We start from the raw sequence: 25703 nt of genomic DNA, 5'->3' as shown, positions 1-25703 counted from the left end.
TAGGCCTTGGCAATTCACCATATCTATGTCTCCCATGATTTTATTCACTTCTATGAGGCCTCCCCTCAACCTCCTACGCTCCAGTTCAAAAGTCCCAGCCTATTTTTATAACTCAAACCTTCCAATCCCAGCAAACATCCTGGTAAATCTTTTCTGAATCCTCTCTAGTTTAATAATATCCTTCCTATAACAGGGCAACCAGAATGGCACACAGTACTCCAGAAGAAGCCTCACCAATGTTCTGTACAAGCTCAACATGACATCCCAACTCCTATACTCAAGGTCTGAGCAACGAAGGCAAGCATGCTAAATGCCTTATTAACCACCCTGTCTACCTGTGACCCAAACTGCAAAGAATTAGGTACCTGAACCCTAGGTCTCTGTTCTACAACAGTACCCAAGGCCCTACCATTAACTGTATAAGTCCTGCCTTTGTTTGTTTCATCAAAATGCAATACCTTGCATTTATGCAAATTAAACTCCATCTGTCAAACCTCAGCCCATTGACCCAATTGACCAAAGTCTCTTTGTTATCTTAGGTTACCTTCTTCATCGTCTACAATACTACCAATTTTTGTGTCATCCATGAACTTACTAACCATGCATCCTATATTCTTACCCAAATCATTTATTTAAATGGCAAAGACAACTGGACCAAGCACTGACTTCTGTAGAATACAGCTGGTCACAGACCTCAGGTTCAAAAAACAATCCTCCACTGCCAGCCTATGTTTCCTACTGTAAAGACAATTTTGTATCCAATTAGCAAGCTAATTCTGAATCCCACATGATCTAACTGTACTAATTAGTCTACCACATGGGACCTTATCACAGGCTTAAAACAAATGCAACATAAACTGACAGTCCCACCGTGATCAGTTACTTCCCCCTGTCTGTTCTTCCTCTTAGTCTTAGTGGCCTTAAACTCAGATTCTTCCTCATTCATTTTACTTGCTGACCTACTGCGCTGGTTCCCAAACCCTTACCAGACTACTTTAAACCCTCCTGAGTGGCACTAGCAAATGTCCTTGCGAGGATATTGGTGCCCCTCCAGTTAGAGGCACACTGTCCTTCTTGTACAGGATCCACACACCTGAAGCCCTCCCTCCCATACCAGTTCTTTTGCCACATATTCCAAGTCTCACTGGACTGTAGCACAAGAAGTAATTCCTAGAATACAATCAGAGATGACTCGCTTGTCAACTTCCTTCTTAACTCACTTTGCAGAACCTCATCTCTCTTTCTGCCTATGTTATTAGTACACATGTGGACCACAACCTCTGGCCACTCATCGCACACCTTCAGAATACCCAATCCAAGAATTGATGGTTTGGGTATAGCAGAGTTATATGAGGGAGTGGGAAGAGAAGCTATTGCAAGTAATAGTCTGGCTACAATAAATAACAGTGGAACCACACAAGTGCAATTCCAACTAGCCGGGTGAAAGCAGAAAGGCTTTGGAGGAAGATAACAAAGATCATCAGTGTCAAGGCTGTGGGCAGACCAAGAAGGTCATAAAGATAGTTTGCTTTGAGCAAATAAAGTGTCGCTTATGACTTTATTAATAACCATTTCAGCCTTACGACAGGACCATGGTCAGAAATCCAAGTGAATTCAAATATGCAGTCTTGGGAAAGATGGGCATCAATTTGGGTGGCAACACTACATTCAAGGGCTAGGGAGTAGAAAGGGAAGCTGGAGATGGAGTGATAACTTGCAGAGCCAATGGAGAACCAAAAAGAGATAGTTATTGAGAAATCATGGCAACAAATTTGAAAGGAGTGAGTGAGTAGTGGGGGGGAATAGTGGGGAGAAGGGTGAGAAGGGGGAGAGCGAACCATTAACGTGAGGACCAGGACGAAGTTGGCTGGTCAGGAATTTAATTAAAAGTTGTGCTAAGGACAGTTGGACAAGGTGAACACAGGAGAGGGAATGAGGAGGCATTAGAAACAAACCAAAAATCTAAGTTCAGGACAAGGGGAAATGTAAGTGATGGGGTCGAATCCAGAGTAGCTACAAATATGTACATGTGACTAGTTTCAGGGAAATGCAATCTACATAGGCATGGTTACAAAGCAGAACCCCACAAATAAATAGGAAACAGATTGGAGACATTAGGTGGGAATCCAGAGTTAAAGTCAGATGTCTGGGGATGGAATAACATTTACATACATCAGCAAGGAGCATTAATGACAGTGCAGATTTTTAAATGGGCACAACAGTGAGGCTAACCACAGCGCCAGAGACCCTGGTTCGATTCCACCCTTGGGCAACTGTCTGTGTGGAGTTTGCACGTTGTTCCCATGTCTGCGTGGGTTTCCTCCCACAGTCCAAAGATGTGCAGACTAGATGGATTGGCTATGCTAAATTGCCCATACTGTTCAGGGATGTGCAGATTAGGTGGGTTACACAGGGGACGGGTCTGGGTGGGATGCACGAAGGGTCGGTGTTGACTTGTTGGGCTGAAGGTCCTGTTTCCACATTGTAAGGATTCTTTGATCTTTGAATAAGTGAGGTCCAGAGCCATTTGAGGATACAGTTTCAAAGGATGTACTGATGATAATTTTGCCAAGAATGAGGTTTCGGTAAGTACACAGTGGGATTCAGGGCAGAAATACGGCGATATTTAGGTCACTCCAAATTCCAGGAGCAGAGGTTAGTACTTCAACTCAGGTATGGAGTTTCTGGCCAGGATCATAATGAAGCTGAAATGCCTGGGAGGAAGCAGAAATTCCTCACAGTAGTGGGAGAAGAGTTGCAGACTAATAAAATCTTATGGTTTAATCCAATGTAGATCAAGAGCACAAGTGTGGCTTTGAAAAGTCTAGGAGTTTGAAGCAAAGTTTGGAAAAGATCAAGATCTTTAAAGAGATGACCAAGTCAGGGGATTAGCATTTAAAGTAAGTGGTCAGATGATATCCAAACTGGGAATTACCTTGAAGTTCAGTTTAAAATGCTTCTAAATATTAGAGCCTGGGGAACTTAAAATAGCTCAAAGAAAGAGAAGAGCAAAGGTTGGTAGCAGCTGACCAAGGACAGTTGTATATTCAGAAGCTCCCTTAAGGGATTGATTGTCTAGGAGCCATTTAGAAATACATTTTTCCTATTTTCCTTTGCCTCTTCGTTGTCCTTATTCTTAATTTATTGCCATATATAAAGACATTTGCTCCAATCTATGTCATCAATTTAAGTTACCTCCCACTCTTCCCAAAGCATTGACACAATGTTTCCAACCATCAACACATCTTCCTGACTAAAGTATACATAGAACAGAGAAGTTCAACGTTTCAAGAATTGATGCTGCTAATCTAATTCATTCCAATAGCCCTGTCTGAGACACAAGAGAATGCATAAGAATACCAAAGGATTGTCTAACCCCATGAGTCTGTTCCATCATTTGATTAGATTATGGCTATTCTTAACTGCATATATTTAATGTTTTGCTGACTTTTGATGTGTTGTCAATGGTTCCCAGATTGCTTTGCTCTTCTACTGCATGTTTCATATTTCCTGATGTGTAGATGTTACTTCTGTTTTCCCTACCAATCTGTATCACTTCACATTTATTTATTAAAGCTGATTACAAAGCTTGGCTCTAAGTGGAAAATGTTTCATAGTGTATTACATGCCATTTCGGATTCATCCCCTCACCCCACTTTGGCATCATCTGCAAATTCTGATACTCAGTTCCTCAGTATAAAAGATTAATGTAAATTATGCTGATCCTTGAAGAACACCATGTTCTCCTTTCTTACAATCTGAAACACTAACGTTATCATAATCCTTTGTGCTCTTTTTAAAGTTATTTGCTTCCTGAATGCACATGGGCTAACTTTATGCATGCGCCTACTGTCTGTGACCATATCAAAGGCCGTTCTCATTCAGCTTGCTCTATTTCTACTAGGTATCACATCATTTTAAGTTGTGTTGTCAGAAATAATTAACCTGGAAACCCAAAAGATTGCTGCAAAGCTCCTATATTACATTAAATTCCCAAAATATTACAAATCAATATGTGCATTGCCTGAAGGTTTAGAAAATACATCAAATGCCAAAGACACAGGGGTTATAAACTATTTCAAAATCAAAAACATTGCATCCTAGTGCATATAAAATGGAACAGCCAAACATTCAAATGTACTTCAATCATTTTTCATTGTGTTAGTTGTAGCTACTATACTGTAAATTCGTGGATTCTTCTTACCTTGTACATTATGGGCATTGCAACTTTGAGTTGGGCTGTTGCTTTCACTTTGAAATGACAATTTTCGGGTTGGACTTGACTGTGAAACATGGCTGCTACTCTGAAGCTTCTCCAGGAGCTCCATTTGGTGAAGCCTAACATCACACAAAAGAAAACAAAATAAGCTGCCCAAAGTCTTGGGCTTTGGGAACACAGGCATTGACTACAAAAGCAGGCAAGTCATAACGAGCTTCCAGAAGTGCCTGGTTAAGTCCCAGCTAGAACACTGCACCTAGTTCTAGTCATTGCACACTAGAAAGGATGCAAGACTTTTTGAGTGGGTACATAAGAGTAGTTCAGTGGGGGAATTTTAACTACAAGGTTAAAATGAAAAAGCTGATAGCACATGGATTAGTGAATACAGATGTACAGTCATAGAATCAGAGTTTTTACAGCCCATCCCATAGTATCCACACGTGTCATCAAACGGCCAGCTATTGTAATTATATCTTCCAAACTTGATCCATAGCCTTATATGCTATGTTTCAAGTGCTCATCAAGTAAGTTCTCAATGTCTTGAGGGTTCCTGCCTCTATAACCCTTTCAGGCAATGAGTTCCAGATACCCACAACCCTCTTGATGAAAAATTCTTTCCTCTAATGCCATGTACATCTCCAGCTCCTTATCTATAGACTATGCCCCCTAGTTATTATCCCCTCTAAGAGGAAAGGTTGGTCCCGAATTCCACCGTCTATGCCCCTCAGAGCCTTGTACACCTCTCAGATTTTCCGCCTCAGTTTTCTCTGCTCTTAGGAAAATTACCCCGGCCTATCTAGCAGTCTGTTCATAGCTGAATCACTATAGCGCAGATAACATCCTAGTGAATCTCTTCTGCAGAGAGAATATTTCCTTCCTATACTATGGCAACCAGAACAGCGCACAAAAACACCAGGAGTGGCCTAATGAAATTTTCATACTGGTCTTGGGGAACAGAGTGATAGAAAAACATGTTTTAAATGTAGTGAGTGATAATGATCCAGAATTCACTGCTGACAAGGTGGAAGCAAGGTTATTTGTTGATTTTAAAAACAAATTAAATTAGCCAATGAAGCAAATAAACTTGTACTATTAGTGGGATTGAACGAGGAGTTGAACTGACTGGATTGCTCCATAGAAGGCAGGCTTGGACTCAAATGGTGCAAATGGCATACATCACATACGCAAGATCACTATTAATATACTGAATTTACAAATGTTTTATACACTGATATTAAATATATTCCTTCCAGTAAAAAGTGAAAATTTTAAAATAAAACAGTTCTTGCTATCCATTGTTTGTACACAGCTATACACAGCTCAATTAAAATAGACTGAATTTATTCCATTCATAATACTAAAACTGCATTGATCTTATGTTCAGAGATAATGGGAACTGCAGATGCTGGAGATTCCAAGACAACAAAATGTGAGGCTGGATGAACACAGCAGGCCAAGCAGCATCTCAGGAGCACAAAAGCTGACGTGAAGGGTCTAGGCCCGAAACGTCAGCTTTTGTGCTCCTGAGATGCTGCTTGGCCTGCTGTGTTCATCCAGCCTCACATTTTGTTGATCTTATGTTCACTGTAATTGTCATAGATGGAGATGCAAAGGGCTGACAAAAAAAAACTTGATATCAAGTTGATACAATTGGGCCTTAACATTCGAAATCATTTGCTAGATGGCTTAGCTTTCAGGAACTCACTGTACATGACATCTAATCAAAGGGAATCTTCGGTGCAACAAAACATCTAAATTTTAGAATGGTTGAAATTAAACGACTGTTTAATTGTAAAGTTCTAATTCTGATTTTAACGTGCATACAATGTAGAGCATTTTCCTCTGACGACCATGCTCTCCAACATTTATCTTAGTATGCAGGTTTGGAAATAAATTGCAGGTCAACAAAATTTCCCTACCTTTTATCTCTACAGGCTGCAATCCTACTAGTAAATAATTGTTAAGATAATCAACAAATTCAATTAATACTGCAGCCTTAAAATGATTCCCAAAGCACTTGGGATGATGAAAACAGAAGCTAACTGCCAACAGGATAGGAGTTAGTGGACATCACTGAAGACAAAGAGGCAGGTTTTAAGAACAGTGTTAAAAGGGGCAACAGGTTTGCAAGACTTTTGTCAGAACATTCCACAATGTGAGTCTAAAGTCCAAAGTTCCATTGTCCGACTTGAAATAAATTCATGATATGAAGGTTGGTGGACTTGTGGACAGGGCAGACGGCTGTTTTAGGTTGGAATTGGACATTAACAGGATACAGACCTGGGCAAAAGAAGCAGCAGATGTAATTCAACCTGGAAAAGTGTGAAGTGATTCATTTTGGAATGTCGAATTTGAACGCAGAATACAGGGTTAACGGCAGGATTCTCAGCAGTGTGGAGGATTAGAGGGATCTTGGGGTCCACGTACATAGAACCCTCAAAGTTGCCACCCAAGTTAAGAGGGTTATAACTCGCTCAGAGATAGTAAAAACTGCTTATGCCAGAGATAACACTGAAACTAGAGAAAGGCAGCAGGCCAGGTAGCAGAGGAGCAGGCAAGTTGATATTTTGGGTCCCGAACTGAAACGTCAACTTACCTGCTCCTCTGATGCTGTGTTCCTCCAGCTCCACAATGCGGTATCTCAACCATGCAATAAAGGTGGGTTCACTTTCTCAACTTGTAATTTTTACAATAAGCAGTTTATTGGCTGCCTTGAACCTAACTGGCCCAAAGTTTGCTCATGCTAATAATTTATTCCTCACTTCCCATCTGCTGCTACCTTGTCCTAGCTTACTTCAACCTTGCTGCTAGCTGTTTCCTTGTACCAACCTCCTCACACCCTTCTGCTTAGTCGTTTCCTCTTTTGACCCACTTACTCCTCTTATCAATTCACATTCTCCCACTATCTCCCTCTCCAGAACTGCTTGTACCTTACCACCATACTGATTTACATATTTTCTCATTGCTTCCTCCTTCCAAATCCCTTATTTTCTCCTTCATCTCCCAAGTCCTTGAAGGAGGCAATGAGTGAAAAAGCAGGATGTTTAAGAAAACAGGCTTGAGCAAGTGTAATTACAAAATGGTTCTTGGTACATGCCCAGTACCCATGCTGAATAAAAATGGAGGCTGTGCTATTTGGGAAAGTTTAATTATTTGTGTGATCTGCGTGATGATAAAACACACTATTAGAAAGTATTTTAAATGGAAGATACCCGTACAAGTTCATGTTTAAAAGCATATGTACATACATTTGGATGTATCTGTAATTGTGCATATGCACATGCAAATAATGTATTTGTATCTATAAACATCACATACACAAGATCATTATTAATATATTGAATTTACAAATGTTTTAAACACTGATATTAAATATATTCCTTCCAGTTAAAAGTGAAAATTTTAAAATAAAACAGTTCTTGCTATCCATTGGTTGTACACAGCTATACAAAACATCTGGCCACTTATAAATTGTGGGTCCTATTTTTTACCTCTGTTTACTTAGGATTTTTTCAAGTTTAGCATCCTCTGCAGATTGCAGTGCTGGAGTTGAAGTGAGAGGACAAACTGAGGCCAAATATTGGACCAGCTGCACATGCTGACCAGGTCGAAATGATCGGCCTTTCCCTTGACTGTAAAGCCACTCTGCTTTGAGGCTGAAACAGAATAAAGTGTTATGCAGTATATTTGTATTTTTCCTCACTTCTACCTAATCCCTTCAACAGGTCTCATTACTTTTCACCATGATTGAAGGGCCACTGAAGCCTATATACAACAAAACACCAGTTACCACAGCAGTGGTCAAGTCCAATGGTTAACACTACTGCCTCACAGCGGCAGGAACGCAGGTTCAATGCCATCCCTAAGTGACCTTCCGTGTGAAGTTTGCCCATTCTCCTGTGTCCAAGTGGGTTTAATCACCAAATGCTCCAGATTCCTCCCACAGTCCAAACATACGGGTTAGGTGGATTAGCCATGCTAAATTGCCTTGCACTGTACAGGGATATGCGGGCTAGGTGGATTAGCCGTAGAAAATATGGAATTACAGTGATGAGGTAAGGGATTGGGTCTGGGTGGGATGCTCTTTGGAGGGTCAGTGCAGATTCGTTAGGTCAAATGGCATATGTCTGCACTATAGGAATTGAGGCCTGGCAGCTGACTAATATTCGAGACAACAAAGTGGAGCTAGATGAACACAGCAGACCAAGCAGCATCTTAGGAGTACAAAAACTGACGTTTCGGGCCTAGACTAACTAATATTATTGTCATGTAATTGTAAATCATTTAAGCTTTGGTGCGGTGCACATTAATAATTCACTCTGGTGCTTCACAATGATACTAGCTTGTGGAATAGTTCTTATATTGGTACATGGTTGCCTAAAATATATTATGAAGAACTGCAGCACCGGAAGGATGTTGCAGGTTATAGATAAGCTGTAGAGGTGGGCTGAGAAGTGGCAAATGGAGTTTAATGCAGAAAAGTGTGAGGTGATTCACTTTGGAAGGATTAACAGGAATACAGAGTACTAGGCTAATGGTAAGATTCTTGGTAGTGTGGATGAGCACAGAGAACTCGGTGTCCATGTACTTAGATCCCTGAAAGTTGCCACCCAGGTTGATAGGGTTGTTAAGAAGGCGTACGGTGTGTTAGGTTTTATTACTAGAGGGATTGAGTTTCGGAGCCATGAGGTCATGTTGCAGCTGTACAAAACTCTGGTGTGGCCGCACTTGAAGTATTGCGTACAGTTCTGGTCGCAGCATTATAGGAAGGATATGGAAGCATTGGAAAGGGTGCAGAAGAGATTTATCAGGATGTTGCCTGGTATGGAGGGAAGGTCTTATGAGGAAAAGGCTGAGGGACTTGAGGCTGTTTGTTTTCATTAGAGAGAAGAAGGTTAAGACGTAACCTAATAGAGACATGCAAGATGACCAGAGGATTAGATAGGGTGGACAGTGAGGGCCTTTTTCCTCAGATGGAGATGGCTAACACGAGGGGCCATAGCTTTAAATTGAGGGGTGATAGATACAGGACAGATGTCAGAGGTAGGTTCTTTACTCAGAGAGTAGTAAGGGTGTGGAATGCCCTGCCTGCAATGGTAGTAGACGCGCCAAGTTTAAGGGCATTTAAATGGTCATTGGATAAACATATGGATAATCATGGAATAGTGTCGGTTAGATGGGCTTCAGTTTGGTTTCACAGGTTGGCGCAACATCGAGGACCTAAGGGCCTGTACTGCACTGTAATATTCTATGTTCTAAGGTCCACAACAACAGAGATAATTGAACTATCAATTTCTTCTTTTGAAGAGCATTCACATACTAAGTAGTGCCCTGTGCTACAGCAGTGCACAGAGCAGGCTACAAAAACTGCATCAAGTGGAGAAAATATAGATTTGGGAGCATGATAATCATGAACAGTTAACAGTTCACTGAAGCAGCTCACTCCCTTTTCCTTAGGGCAAGGGTAATGAGCAATTAGTTATTGTCTTATCAATGAAACCCAGTGTAAGAATGAAAAATTTCCCAGTCCCTTTTTTTGCAAGATAGATAAAAATTTAGGAACCTGTTATTTAGTTTATCTTCCCGTTTGTTTAATACTGCAGCCAACTCTCTCATATGGTCCCAAGAACGATCAGAAAATATATCTATTTCCTTCTTGAAAATAGTTAGTTAATAGTTTGGCTTCAACTGCTTTCTGTGGCAGGGAATTCTACACGTTCACGACTCTCTGGGCGAAGAAATTTTTCCTCATTCCAGTCCTAAATGGCCTACCTCATATTCTTACACTGACTCTGATTCTGGATTCTCTGATCATCAGAAACATCCTTCATGCACTTACCCTGTTTAGTCGTGTTAGAAATGTAAGGTTTCTATGAGATCACTGCTCAATCATTTAATGAGGGTTTCAAGAGCATTTGAGCCAAGACCAGGACAAAGTTGGGCAGAGTTAAAGAAGCTCTGTAAAGTTGAACACTATTTATTTATTTTTCTGACTTTGTATTCTATGTTTTGTTTTTTTTTCTGTTTTAAGATGACACAACATTGCTCAGTGTATTTTGTTACAAAATACAGATTTCAATAAATAAATCAAATCAGTTTACATTGTGACCAGGAAACCTCAAAGTGGGACGTAAGCACACAGACTTTTGCATATTAACTAATCAACCCCATCTAAATTTAATGAGTGACCATTGCAACATTTGACAACATTGTAAACAATGCACCCTGGGATCTAATTCAATGATGTGCAGGAAGTTCCATGGAATAATCAGAAACATGCTTTATGTTTCTTTGCTACGATATAGTAGAGTATACTAACTGATCTAGTTGGTTCCTTGGAGTCCATTTATTGTGGCAGGACAGTGGAAAAAGATAATGTAGAGAACTTGCATAACATGAATGTGTCTGGAAACTGAGTGTCCAGGGCCTCCGTGGGTGCAAGAAATGTGTGCAGCCTTTTAGTCTGTTGTCTCAATACGGAATACACAATCAATGGGTCTTAAATCAAATAATAAACAGACACAGGACTGACATGCAGCCTATTTCCAGCATTTTCTGCTTTTTCATCCAATGTGAAAATAGCATGCCAAGCTCAAAAATGCACGAGGTGCATCTGTAAATAAACACATCATCATCTCTCGTGGGACTTTAATCATATCTAGGTTGAAGATATTTTACCACTGCATTGTTAAATACAAGTTAGACTAGTCTCATTTCAGTTTCACCCAAATGAGAATTTATAGCATCTACCTAATCTTAATACAGCATCAATTGTTTCTTAAATTCAACTTATATTAGCATCATTGGAGGTTCTTTGACATTAGAGCCCAATGTCAAACTTGAATGTTGTATCTAATCAGTTAGTCACTAAAATTTTAAAGTTTGGCTCCACCTATTTACTTATAAAACAATGATTTAACACAGCTAACAAAACATACTTACAGGAAACAAAGTATATGCCTTGTTTTCTGATTAATCGGCTGGGCGATTCCCCATTCTCTCCCTGATTGGGCTAGCAGGTCATATGATTCTATCCTCAGGGATTGTCCTCAAAAGGGACCAACTACCACAGTAACAAACCTGAAATACTTGATACAAATACTACCAGAAGAAGTAACCTATTTCATAAGCACAACATTATCATGTAATACACATTCCAGTGAACAAGGTTTGATTTTAAACTGATCATCTTAAAACTATAAATTCAGCATATAATTCTTCAACAGAAACCATATTTTCATTTACCTCTCTTTCTGTGAGATTACATAACCATCTAGAATCCGCAGGGTTAAACACCAACAGACTATGTATGGTCTATAGTCAAATCCAGGGAGGGAGGGGGTAGCCATTACACATGGATTGCTCATGATTGACAGCTGTTCCAACTCACGAAGGAATCCAAGATAAGAAACCTAATAAAAAAATATCATTTAAGCATTGATAAGGAAGAAGCTTTATTATGACATGACAATCTGTTAGCAATGAAATACATTTGATTTTAGAATGTGAATATAGTATACGATTGGTACTTGCACTTCACACTACTGTTGCAAATTTACTGAGCAACCTGAATCATATACTTTAGGCATTATTACTTCCAAGAAATTATATGTATTGTACCTCATTGAGATCTCTGATCTCATTTTCAGCTAGAGAAAGGATGGTCAAGTCTGGTGGCAGATGACTGGAAGCAGATCGAAGTGTGGTGATAGTATTTCCATGCAACAGCAGTATCTGTTAAATAAAAATGTATTTACCAGACATATTCATCAACATAGCTCCACACTCCATGTCTTAAAAATTTGTGATTTGCTTGATATAATAAAGGGAAAGAGTAAACTTTTCCACAGTATCCTGAACAAGCAATTGTTTTAAATTAGGATGGAAGTATTGTTTACATATCTTACCTGCAGAGACAGGAGTTTTGATAGGTCACCTATCAGGGAAATATTGTTGTCTGACAAATCTAAATGTCGAAGTGCCAAGCAGTTATTAACTGGTTCCATAGACTGTAAAAATCAAAACAACATTCCAGATTACAAAGAAAATCAGAAATCATCCCAAGATTCTCTTGAACATAGATTAAATAGGTGAATTTTTTTGGATCGTGGAAACTCACTTTCAATAAAATCTGGTTCACGAAACAGAATGTCAAACCATTTTTCGAAGGGCTCCTATATGGTTACTTCATCAAATGCTGAACCCTCGTGATTTTAGCTCTTTTGTCTATGTTTAGACCAAGGCTGTATTGAGATCAAGAGCTGAGTGGCCCTGGCAGAACCCAAACTAAGTGTTAGTGAGCAGGTTGTTTCTTTACAAGTGCTGCTTGATGACCCCTTCCATCACTTGACTGATAATGGAGAGTAGACTGAAAGGGCAGTAATTGACCAGATTGGATCTATCCTGTTTTTTCCGAGGAAATATCTGGTCAATTTTCTACATTTTCAACATCTTGTATGCAGTGCCTTCAGCTGTTTCTTATTATCACATTGAGTAAGTGTAAGGTATGATTCTGTGATATTCACTATGTCAGACTGTTGCTTGACTAATCTGTGGGACAGGTCTCCCAATTTTGGCACTAGCCCCCAGATATTGTTAAGGAGAACTTCGGAGAATGAACAAAATCATGTTTGCAATTGTTATTTCTGGGCTGATTCTAGCTGCAAATATGCAGGTACACCATCACCCTGCATACTTCCCTTACAGCCACACATCATCCTGATCTGAAACTATATCATTGCTACTTCACTGTGGCTGCATCCAAATACTGGAATTTACTAACAGCACTGTGGACCACATCACACAGATTTCATCATTTCATGGTGGAAGCTTACCAGCTCCTCTGGGACAATTTGCCAACAATGCTCACATTCTACAAAAGACCCTTTTTAGAGAACGATAATTTAAATATTTCACATTCTGATGAGCTTTTCTTTAAGAGATGAGATTCATAGTGAAGAGCCAAGGCATATTCTACAAGAGATCTCTGTATGATGCCTTCAAACGTATCAGATGATATCTGCTAGATAGTCAAGAAGAAGTGTCCTTTGAAGTATTCTTTGCACCAGCTGGAGGAGATCACTTTTGTTTACTGTATTGAAAGGATATTGAAGGTTGCTGACTTGCCATGATGAAACTGGTAAGAATCTTTAGCAAAACAGCAGATAGGCTGGTTAATGAACTCACTGACGTACCAATAAGAAGGCTGAGAATAGATCATAGAAACCCTACAGTACAGATAGAGGCCAATTGACTCATCAGGTCTGCATCGACTTTCTGAAAAGCATTGCAACCAAAACCCACCACATCCCCAATGCCCATATTTACCATGGTTAATCCAATTAGCCTGCACAAACCTGTACACTATGGGATAATTTAGCATTACCTATCCACACAACTTGCACATCTTTGGACAGAGAGAAAATCAGAGCACCCAACAGAAATCCCTACAGACACGAGAACATGCAAACTCCACAGAGGTTGTCGCCGAGGCGTGAATTGAATTCGGGTCCTTGGCGCTGTGGGGCAGCAGTACTAACCACTGTGCCACCCTAGATGGTGGAAAAAGTTTCAACTACACCATTTTGAAGCAATTTGAGGAAGTTGCACAGAGTTTTGGAAATGAAGTCATATGCTGATACAGTGCTGAAAAGTTCACTGTTACACTTCTTTCAAAGCCTTGGAGATATTCTAAGCAGGAACAAATGATGCAAAGACAAGAGTTTTAGAGTCACATTATTTAGAGGACAAAGTCCCTAGTGGAACAGCAATACCAAACTTACAGTCACGGATCAGGCTGGAGTTTACAATATAATAATTGCATATCCCACAACATTAAAATGCTTTGATGCCAGGGCAACAAAGCAGTTGTTCAAAGGGTAGAAAGGATCATCTTTGTGGAGAAATAGTACAAGGAGTAACAACTTTTGCTTAAGAAGGTGAAGTGAACTGCAAGTAAAAGATTGATGAGAGGACATATGACAGAAGCCTGCTCAAAAGGCCATTTAACCCCTCAAACATGTTCCTTTAGACAATGAGAATATGACTGACGTGCATCCAAATTCCACATATTTGCATTCATGTCCCTTAATTCTTTTGGCCTACAAAAATCCATCAGATCTAGCATCAATTACTATTTGTGAAAGAAAGCTCCTTTATCCCAGTCTTTTCTAATTTGAGTCCAGAGACTTGTCTGTAACCTTTAGAGAGTTAATGATCCCTTGGCCTAGACTCCCCAAACAGAGGAAATAGTTTTGCCTATTTGTTTCCTTCATTATCTTAAAATTTGAACAAAATCAACCCTTAACTTTACAAATTACATGGACTACAGCCCTTGATATCTGATGTCATTCAATTAAGCCAATATTGTACTTCCTACAAGGCTAATAGCCCTCACGTGTGGTACTAAGAACTGCTCATAGTATTGCAGAAGTGATCTAGCTTTGTATAGTGAATGCATTGTAGCCCTCGAGATACAAAGAACAGCAAAATGCTGCTTGGCCTGCTGTGTTCATCCAGCTCATACTTTGTTTTCTCAGGTTCTCCAGCAACTGCAGTTCCCATTATCTCTGATTCCAATAGCCTTTTGCCTTTAAGTGTTTCCTGTGCCTGTTCTTGACATTTTATTGGTATACATATTGAAAGATGTTTTAAGTGTGTTTTGGATCTCTATTGCGTTTCCTTTTTCAGCACTTATAAAGTACCTTGTTCTTTGTTTTGGCTTCAAAATGGATGTCCTCACTTTTTAAATTCATTCACAGGATGGAGGCATCGCTGGTTAGGCCAGCATTTATTGGCCATCCCTAATTGCAAAGGGCAGTTAGGAGTCAACCACATTGCTGTGGGTCTGGAGTCATATGTAGGCCAGGCCAGGTAACGATGGCAGTTTCCTTCCCCAGAGGACATGAGTGAACCAGATGGTGTTTTATCCCCCCCGACAATCAGCAATGGATTCACGGTCATCACTAGACTCTTAATTCCAGATATTTATTGAACTCAAATTCCACCATCTGCCAAGGCAGGATTTGAACCTACGTCTCTGTATTAAAAGCCTAGCGATAATACCACCAGGCTATTGCCTCCCCATTTGCCACTAAATTCATTTTCCACAGTTTTGTCAATTCATTTAATCTATCAATATATATAAATTTTACACTCCCATCTATGCTGCTTACCATGCTGCTTTGTTTTTAGCCAACAACAAATTATGATGTGTGATTTCTCTGTTCAATCATCCAAATCATTAATGAATACACTGAATAACGGAGGTTCCGATACAGATCCTTGTAGTACACCAACAGTCACATCCTGCCAATTAGAAGCAATGGCTACTGCGCGCAGCAGTTATTAATTGTGTTCGCTACAACCGTATCTAGCAAGTCTGACAATAGATTTGGTAAAATTACTATTTAAAGTTGTCACATGAAGAGGATTGAGATAAAGAAATAGCAAAAGTTATAAATCATATAAATTCACTTCATTTTGGTATTTATTTGACAAACAAAAAGTTATCCTCAAGGTATGACGCACAAAAAGAAATACTTCAGAATGAAATCATTTTTTGTGGTGACTGTGCAGTGGTAATTCAAATTTAATTAAGTAAACATACAATACCTTAATATTGTTTCCAGCTAAGTTGAGCCACTCTAGATGAACCAAGTCCTTCAGGCCTTCCACATTTCCAATACTGTTGTTAGGCAAGTTTAAGACCCGCAAATTAACAAGCTTTGCTACACCGACCATACGGACGAGGCGATTGTTGGCTACAGACAACTGCAACAAGTATAAAACAAGTTTTATTACATATAGAGATAACAAGGTGTAGAGCTGGATGAACACAGCAGGCCAAGCAGTATCAAGATGGCTGACGTTTTGGGCCTAGACCCTTCTTCAGAAGTGGGGGAGGGGAAGGGGGTACTGAAATAAATAGGGAGAAAAGGCGAGGCAGACAGAAGAGAAGATAGGTGGAGAGGAGACAGACCGGTCAAAGAGGCAGAGATGGAGCCAGTAAAGGGGAGTGTGGGTGTGGAATCAGGGAAGAGATAGGTCAGTCCAGAGAGGATGGACAGGTCAAGGGGTGGGATAAGGTTAGTAAGTAGGAGATGTGGGTGAGGCTTGAGGTGGGAGGAGAGGACAGGTGGGAGGAAGGACAGGTTAGGGAGGCGGGGATAAGCTGGGCTGGTTGTGGGATGTGGTAGGGGGAGCGGAGACTTGGAAGCTTGTGAAGCCCACCATTGGGCTACAAGGTTCCCAAGCAGAATGAGGTGCTGTTCCTGCAACCTTCAGGTGGCATCGTTGTGGCACTGCAGGAAGCCCAAGATGGACATGTCATCTGAGGAATGGGAGGGGGAGTTGAAATGTTTCACGACTGGGAGGTGCAGTTGTTTAGTGCGAACAGAGTGTAGATGTTCTGCAAAGCGGTCCCCAAGCCTCTGCTTGGTTTCCCCGATGCAGAAGAGGCCACAACGGAAACAGTGGATCCACTATTATACCACATTAACAGATGTGCAGGTGAACATCAGCTTGATATGGAAAGTCTTCTTGCGGCCTGGGATTGGGTTGAGGGGGAGCTGGTGTAGCACTTCCTGTGGTTGCAGGGAAAAGTGCTGGGTGTGGTGGGGCTGGAGAGGAGTGTGGAGTGGACAAGGGAGTCCTGGAGAGAGTGGTCCCTCCGGAAAGCAGATAAGGGTGGGGAGAGGAAAGTGTCTTTGGTGGTGGGGTCAGTTTGCAGATTGCGCAAGTGTTGGAGGATGATGCGTTGGATCCGAAGGTTGATTCCCCTCTAGGCCTAAAACGTCAGCCTTCCTGCTCCTCTGATGCTGCTTGGCCTGCTGTGTTTATCCAGCTCTACACCTTGTTATCTTAGATTCTCCAGCATCTGCAGTTCCTACTATCTCATATTATACATAGAGTTGACCAGGTATAATCATGCACAAAGAACATGTGCTTCAACAAAATGATTATGTTCAGGCCTATGCCATTTTAAAATTATCCTATTGTTAACTGCTTCTTTCTCCACAGCAATAGGTCAGGCAAAGTAGGCTTCTTAGCCAATCAGAATTCCTTTTCCCCAAATGTATAAATGTAGCACGCTTGCATTTATGGAGATCAGTGCAGGCTGAAAATTTTTAGCGACATGTCCCTTTCGTTTAGTAATATTCAAGCTCTGTACTAGCGAGAATTTATTTATGGTGCCTTTAATGTCAATTTTACTCCCTTAAATTATAGTTCTTAATACAACCATATGGCAATAATTTTCAATAAAAATGAAAGAGGGAAGAAAAAAAAATACAGTGGAGTGGAAAAACACCATAAAATAACATATGGAACAGATGTGTATGCTCGAGAAGGATACATTGATGCTTGTACTTAGCTGTTAACATCATACTGTATTCTGTTAAGATGGGAATCAAAGTACCACCAACCAACAGAAGACCCTGACCTGGAACAAACCTAATAATGAATTCTAGAATACATTCCTGAGCAAAATGACTATTGAACAGATTGTTCAAAACATTTATTTTTTCTGCAGGGACTTGATTGATTATATCAATGCATCTCGCATGCAACTTCACACGGTAACATAAAATTGTATAGCTACTTCCCTAATTGGTCCTGCTGCACAAGATGTCCAGTTCAACAAATGTTCATGTTAAAATTACCAAGATAACAAAAATAACTGGAGCAGTATGCAATGTAGATCACATAACATGTTACTTCAATCTAAAACAATGATTTCACACAGAGAGGCTATTGTGAAAGTTTAGCAAGGAGGAGGAGAGGGGACCTAATTGAGGTATACAAGATAATGAGAGGCATAGATAGAGTTGATAGCCAGAGACTATTTCCCAGGGCAGAAATGGCTAGCACGAGGGATCATAGTTTTAAGCTGGTTGGTGGAAAGTATAGAGGGGATGTCAGAGGCAGGTTCTTTACGCAGAGAGTTGTGAGAGCATGGAATGCGTTGCCAGCAGCAGTTGTGGAAGCAAGGTCATTGGGGTCATTTAAGAGACTGCTGGACATGTATATGGTCACAGAAATTTGAGGGTGCATACATGAGGATCAATGGTCGGCACAACATTGTGGGCTGAAGGGCCTGTTCTGTGCTGTACTGTTCTATGTTCTATGTTCTATCAGCTCATGTCCTTTAAAATCTCATGAGAATTTTTAAAAAGTACCACCAACTTGTACTAAATCTCCACATTTCTCCACATTTTCCAGTTTAGTCAGATGGTTCTTGTCCAGAATCAAGGTACTTGTCAGGCACAGAGCAACTGTATCCAAATGCTGCAATCCCAATCCTGATAAATCGACTACTCGACCTGAAGAATAAAAACAAAATCCAAACTAACATAACTAATTTAGTATTTATGAATTATTAAATTCAGCCATACTTACTTTTTTAAACTAACATTAAATTATGAACAATTGTTTAAAAATTGAAGGATATCCTGATTACATTACAAAAGTACAACCAATAACATATTTTCCAAATTATTGTGAAAAATATCAAATATTCAATAGTATAACAGAGCGGGACACGCATGCTCAAATGCATTACAGCTTGAGAATTACAGTTAGGGAGAGAGATACATACACAGCAGCAACTCACTTTCTGTAAAATCAGAGCCCTTGTGAAAATCCTGAATGTGGAGCTACAGGTATCATAACAACCATGCAAAATTCTGGCCCAATGACAGGTCAGGAGAAGGCAAATCCATTACAGCAATGGTTTCCTGTTGTTTTAAAATTATGTAAGATTTACAATACATTAAAAAGTCAATAGAATAAAGAAAGAATATTGGACCATCTTTCTGACAAAAAGGCCAGATTTGAGGCAAGTGACACTGGAGCCATACAAAATATAGTAGATCTTATCATAGACTGGGAAAATCAAACTGGCAATGATAGCCATGAAGAGAAGTTAATATAGTATATTCTAAACAATTTCCTAGAACAATATGCAATGTATCCAACAATGGATCATGCTATTTTTAATATCAGGTAGTATGCAGTGAAACAAGTTTAATTAATGATCTTGTAGGGAGCAGCAACCATAGCATGGTTGAATTTACTATTTTGTCTCACAGTGAGAAACTGGAGTTGAAAACAATAGTTCTAAATTTAAATAAAGAAAATTACAAAGAGATGAGGGCAGAGGTGGCTGGAGTGGAGTTGGAAAGAGGTTTAATAAAAAAGGTCTGGACCCAAAATGTCAGCTTTCGTGCTCCTCTGATGCAGCTTGGCCTGCTGTGTTCATCCAGCTCTACACCTTGTTGTCTCAGATTCTCCACCATCAGCAGTTCCTACTATCTCTTGATAAGCATGGTAGACATTTAAGAAAATAGTTCAGGACTCTTGACCAGATGGGCCAATGGCCTAAGCAGTGGCAGATGTAATTATATTTAGATAAATGGGAGGTTTTGCATTTGGGAAAGACAAATCAGGGCAGGACTAATACACTTGACAATATGGTCCTGCGGAACGTTGTTGAACAAAGAGACATTGGCATGCAGGTTCATAGTTCCATGAAAGTGGAGTCCCAGGTAGATAGGATAGTGAAGGCGATGTTTGGTATGCTTGCCTTTATTGGTCAGTGCACGGAGTACAGGAGTTGGGAGATCATGTCACGGCTGTACGGGACACTGGTTTGGCCACGTCTGCAATATTGGTCTGCCTGCTATAGGAAGGATGTTGTGAAACTAGAAAGGGTTCAGAAAAGATTTACAAAGATGTTGTCAAGATTGGAGGGTTTGAGCTACAGGGATAGGCTGAATAGGCTGGGGCAAATTTCCCCAGAGTGTCAGAGGCTGAAGAGGTGACATTATAGAGGTTTATAAAATCCTGACTGACATGGATAGGGTAAATAGGCAAGGTCTTTTGCTCAGGGTGTGGGAGTCCAAAACTAGAGGGCATAGATTTAAGGTGAAAGGGGAAAGGGGTGAGATTTAAAAGGGACCAAAGGGGCAACTTTTTCAAGCAGAGTATGGTGTGTGTGTGGAATGAGCTGCCACAGCAGGTGGTACGATTACAACATTTAAAAGGCATCTGGATGAGTATACGAATAGGAAGAGTTTAAGAGGGATATGGGCTAAATGCAGACGAATATGACTAGGTTTATATAGGATATCTGGTTGGCATGGAAGAAAGGGTGTGTTTCTGTGCTATATATCTCCATGACTCACAGGAAAGAAATATTCCAATGAGAGAGCAAGATTCTAGAAAAGGGATAAACCAACCATGATTAACCAAGAAAGTTAAATATAGAATAAAATTGAAAGAAAATGTGACACGAAGAACACAAAGGTAAGCCAGAGGATTGGGACAATTTTAAAAAACAAAAATGACCAAAAATAAATACAAGGAGAAAATAAATTTTGACCTAAATTGGCAAATAACAAAAACAGAGGGCAAATTTTTCTTGAGAAATATTTTTTTAAAAAACCAGAGCAAACTGCTCCTTTGAGAATGAGGCTGTGGAAATTTTTTTAAAAATGGGGAATCAGAAAGTGACAGTCAAGCAGGATAATGCTGTGCATCAGTCTTCACAGTAGAAGGCACAAACAGTATTGCAAAAGTACCAAATAATCAAAGGACTGAGAGTTGGGAACGAGGACACAGACAATTACTAACACTAGAGACAAATGCCAGGCAAGCTAATACGGCTAATGGCTGATAAGTCCCCAAGTGAGGCCATCCTAGGATTTAAAGGAAGTAGCTAGAGATAGTGGATGCACCGGTGATAATCTTCCTTCAATTCTAAAAAAGGCCTAGAAGATTAGAAAAGCGAAAATGTGACATCTTATTCAGAAAGTAAAGGAGATAAAAATGACTTGTGGTACACTGGTATTGTCCCTACCCCAGATGCAGAGACCTGGGTTCAATTCCCCTTGCTCCAGAGGTTCAGAGATGTTATTATACACAAGTTGATCAGGAAATATAGATTAAATTATTTTAAAAAGGTAACTATAGGTCCCATAGCTTAACGTTTGTCCTTATGAAAATATGGTGGCACAGTGGTTAGCACTGCTGCCTCACAGCAACACAGGCCTGGGCTCAATCCCAACCTTGGTCAACCATCTGCTTTGGAGTAAAGGGACGGCCCTTTGGAACAGAGTTAAGGAGAAACTTCTTTAGCCGGAGAGTGGAGAATTTGTAGAATTCATTGTCACAGAAGGTTGTGGAGACCTGGTCATTGAGTAAATTTAAGACAGAGATAGATAGGTTCTTGATTGTCATGGGGATCAAGGGTTATGGAGAGAATGGGGTTGAGAAACCTATCAGCCATGATTGAATGGCAGAGCAGACCTGATGGGCTGAATGGCCTAATTTCTGCTTCTATATTTTAAGGTCTGTGTGGCATTTGCACATTCTCCTCGTGTCTAAACTGTGGAAGGAACCCATGCGAAGATGCGCAGGTTAGGTGGATCGGCCAGCTAAATTGCCCATAGCTTCCAGGGGTGTGCAGGATGGGTGGGTTAGCCATAGGTAATGGAGGGTTATAATCCTGAGGAGGTGGGTCTTGGGAGGATGTGTGTGGACTCAATGGGCTGAGTGGTCTGCTTCCACACTGCAGCAGGGATTCTATGATTCTGAAATTACATCCCATATTATCTAATAGCTGAATATTTAGAAACACAGTACTATTAAGCAGTCAGCATGGCTTCACAAATGGGAAATCGTGTCCCACAAAGGAAGAACTTGTTCAGGCCAGTATATAAGGGGAACCAATGAGTGTGATATATTTAGATTTCCAAACATGAGATACCGCACGTAAATCTACTTAATATGCTAAGAGCACATGGAGTAAAAATAATATATTCATATTGAGAAAAAAACTGACTACCTAATAGAAGTCAGACAGCTGGGATAAGGAGTCCTTTTTTTCTGGGTGGCAATCTGTAACTGTTGGAGTGCCTCAAGGGAAGAAGAGGGAAGCATGAGCCTGGACAGCGACGAGGCCAAGGAAATGACAGAGGTGTACAGTGATGGCGACAGCAACGCCAGCGCGTGGAGGACCTGGCTACCCCGGCCCGCCTGAGGTCTCCTGGCGAGTGAGTAGCAGGTACCAGGCATAATCCACTAGTCCAGACTCGCAGGCTGATCCGAGGCTCCAGGTCTGTGACTTATCCGGGATGCCTCCCGGCACAGGAGCTGACAGCGGCAAGTTTAGATCCATAGCAGGACCATGTAGCACTGGTGGCAGATGTATCATCAAGTGTGAACTCAGGGTGGCGCCAGAGAGCAGTGATGTGGCCAAGCGCGGGTGCAGCAGGGATTCGAGGCATTGGGGTGGAGGAGCCCGGATCAAGGCATGTGCTTGTGTTAGATGCGGAAACTGTTCCGAAGCAAGTGGAGTTGACGATTATCATGTCAGCCACAATCTCGTTAATGGTTGAGATAACAAGGTGTACAGCTGGATGAACACAGCAGGCCGAGCAGGAAAGCTGACGTTTCGGGTCTGGACCCTTCTTTAGAAAAACGTCAGCTTTCCTGCTTGGCCTGCTGTGTTCATCCAGCTTCACACCGTGTTATCTCAGATTCTCCAGCATATGCAGTTCCTACTATCTCTTCATTAATGGCTGAACGGCTTACGTCTATTGCGATGTTTTATGATAACATAACTCATGTATTGGTAGAACTCATGCAAAGTAAAGTTATCCTGAACAGACAGAAATGAAATGGTGTAGCAAGCAACTAACCATTAAGTCATAAGCATAATCTTTAAAGAAATTTTCGGATGTGAATATTCTATTCCCAATGCAATGTGCTGTTAAAGTATAACCTGAATTTGGAAATGAAACATCTAAGTTTACAGATGATATGCATTCACTAACGCTGACCAATCAAGTAAGTACAGATTAACTCACACTAACAAATAAGATCTTAAGTCTTGTCATTTGGAAGACAATCCTTGGCCATCATAACAACAGAAATCTCTACTGTTCTTTACGAATGTCAGCTTCTACTCAGTGGGAACGCTTCTAAGCAATAAGGATGGAGCACATACCATAGGTTGGCACTTGAATGCAGTGTTGTCAGTACATTTTAATCAGTTGGAGGTTTCTTTGTCAGTGTTTGACCTGATGCCATGACAAACCTCAAGGCAACTCTGTATCGCTGCACTGTGGCCCTGCCAGAGGGACAGGACACATCCATGGATGGTGATAGGGGTGCCTGGAACATGATCTCAGGAACTGGTCTCAGAATTTTACCTCACAGACAAATGTCAGGCTGTTGCTCGAGTAGTCTGTGGGACCAGTCAGGTTGTTCAATTTTCAAATAACCTTCCAGATGTTCCCAAGGTGAACATTTCAGCTTGGCCTGGGCCCGGTTTGGGATGTCTACAAGTTCGTCCTGTGTTATTACTTTATTTTTAAGATCTGTAGCAGTTTGACAGAACTGAGAGCTTTCTAGGTCTTCTCACAGGTCAATTAAGAGTCAGCTATACTGCCACAGACTGGTGTGAGCCAGACGAAGTATGAAAAGCAAATTTCTTCCCTAAAGGGCCTGATTTTGTTTTTACAATTAACAACAATGGTCATCACTAGGCTTGATTTTAATAACAGAATTTTAAACTTCCACAAGACATGTGAAATTCCCAGATTATTAGCCTGAACCTTTGAATTACTAGTCCAAACACATTACAACTTACACCACCTCCATCTTAATGAAATTGAGAATCTTTCTTCTCTACTGATGGAGTTTGGAAGTTTCACAAGTGATCTTACAAAACATAAGATTCTGACGGGGCTTGACAGGGTACTTGCCTGAGAGGATCTTTCCCTTTTGGGATGGGTACCTTGAACTCTGAGTATAGTCTGAAAATAAGGGGTCCCTCATCTAAAATGGAGATGTGGAGGAATTTCCTCTCCCAGAAGATTGTTAGCAGTGGAATCTCTTCCCCAGGTAGCAGTGGAGGCTTATATTCAAGGCAGTTGGACTTTTATTAAAATCTACAAGGGTCATGGGGTTCAGGCAAGAAAGTGGATTTAAGCCCCCTCACCCCCACCCATCGGTTACATTCTGACTGCTCTCCGTCGCCATCCTGCTAGTTGTTGCCCCCAACTTCTACCCACATCCGTCACACACAGCTCATCACTTCAGTCTCTTCAAGTGCCATCTAGTGGTGGCATTGGCCACAAAGCCTGCCTTTCCAAATTACTTTTTTCACCAAGCAATAGTTTTTGAAGTTAATGAGAGACATTTCCATTTCACCACTGGTTACCACATTCTGTACAGGATGAACAAAAATGTCCATTTTCCTTTCAATTGTTGATACAATGTTTCAAAAAGGAAGGAGAGTGTACTTTTGATTCAAAGCATGCCTTTTCATAAAAGAAAATAACTGACGTAGGATAACAAAGTGTGGAGCTGGATGAACACAGCAGGCCAAGCAGCATCTCAGAAGCACAAAAGCTGACGTTTCGAGCCTAGACCCTTCATCAGAGAGGGGAATGGGGAGAGAGTTCTGGAATAAATAGGGAGAGAGGGGGAGGCGGATCGAAGATGGAGAGAAAAGAAGATAGGTGGAGAGGAGAGAATAGGTGGGGAGGTAGGGAGGGGATAGGTCAGGTCAAGGAGGTGGGATGAGGTTAGTAGGTAGGAAATGGAGGTGCGGCTTGAGATGGGAGGAAGGGATGGGTGAGAGGAAGAACAGGTTAGGGAGGCAGAGACAGGCTGGGCTGGTTTAGAGATGCAGAGGGGGGAGGGGATGAGGTGGGCTGGTTGTGTGATGCAGTGGGGGGAGGGGACGAACTGGGCTGGTTGTGGGATGCGGTGGAGGGGGGGGGGGGGGGGGGAAGGGGAGATTTTGAAGCTGGTGAAGTCCACATTGATACCATTGGGCTGCAGGGTTCCCAAGCGGAATATGAGTTGCTGTTCCTGCAACCTTCGGGTGGCATCCTTGTGGCACTGCAGGAGGCCCATGATGCACATGTCATCTGAAGAATGGGAGGGGGAGTGGAAATGGTTCGCGACTGGGAGGTGCAGTTGTTTATTGCGAACCGAGCGGAGGTGTTCTGCAAAGCAGTCCCCAAGCCTCTGCTTGGTTTCCCCAGTGTAGAGGAAGCCACACCGGGTACAATGGATACAGTATACTACATTGGCGGATGTGCAGGTGATCCTCTGCTTAATATGGAAAGTCATCTTGGGGCCTGGGATGGGGGTGAGGGAGGACGTGTGGAGGCAAGTGTAGCACTTCCTGCAGTCGCAGGGGAAGGTGCTGTGTGTGGTGGGATTGGAGGGCAGTGTGGAGCGAACAAGGGAGTCACAGAGAGAGTGATCTCTCCAGAAGGCAGACAAAGGTGGGGACGGAAAAATGTCTTGGGTGGTGGGGTCAGATTGTAGATGGCGGAAGTGTCGGAGGATGATGCATTGTATCCGGAGGTTGGTGGGTGGTGTGTGAGAACGAGGGGGATCCTCTTTGAGCGATTGTGGCGGGGGCGGGGGCGGGGTGCGAGGGATGTGTTGTGGGAAATGCGGG

At 41.3% G+C, this 25703-nt stretch overlaps 1 protein-coding gene across 3 annotated transcripts in view; it reads right to left on the bottom strand.

Annotated features, from left to right (window-relative positions):
- The window catches only part of cep97 (centrosomal protein 97), a 47545-nt gene that overhangs the window by 12603 nt on the left and 9239 nt on the right, over positions 1–25703 (bottom strand). The window contains exons 2-8 of one of the 3 annotated variants that reach the window (XM_048540911.2): positions 18404–18540; positions 15833–15991; positions 12127–12228; positions 11840–11953; positions 11465–11631; positions 7711–7875; positions 4205–4338 (exon numbers count right to left, since the gene is read on the bottom strand). In XM_048540911.2, the coding sequence (XP_048396868.2) occupies positions 4205–4338; positions 7711–7875; positions 11465–11631; positions 11840–11953; positions 12127–12228; positions 15833–15991; positions 18404–18540 (978 nt within the window). Of the gene's footprint in view, positions 1–4204; positions 4339–7710; positions 7876–11464; positions 11632–11839; positions 11954–12126; positions 12229–15832; positions 15992–18396; positions 18541–25703 lie in introns of those variants that run through there. The other 2 variants (XM_048540912.2, XM_059650253.1) reach the window with 2 other exon arrangements.

The sequence above is a fragment of the Stegostoma tigrinum genome, chromosome 12, assembly GCF_030684315.1.
Source record: "Stegostoma tigrinum isolate sSteTig4 chromosome 12, sSteTig4.hap1, whole genome shotgun sequence".
Lineage (NCBI taxonomy): Eukaryota > Metazoa > Chordata > Chondrichthyes > Orectolobiformes > Stegostomatidae > Stegostoma > Stegostoma tigrinum.
The sequence above is the reverse complement of the archived record's forward strand: the minus strand, read 5'-3'. Positions and strand labels throughout refer to the sequence as shown.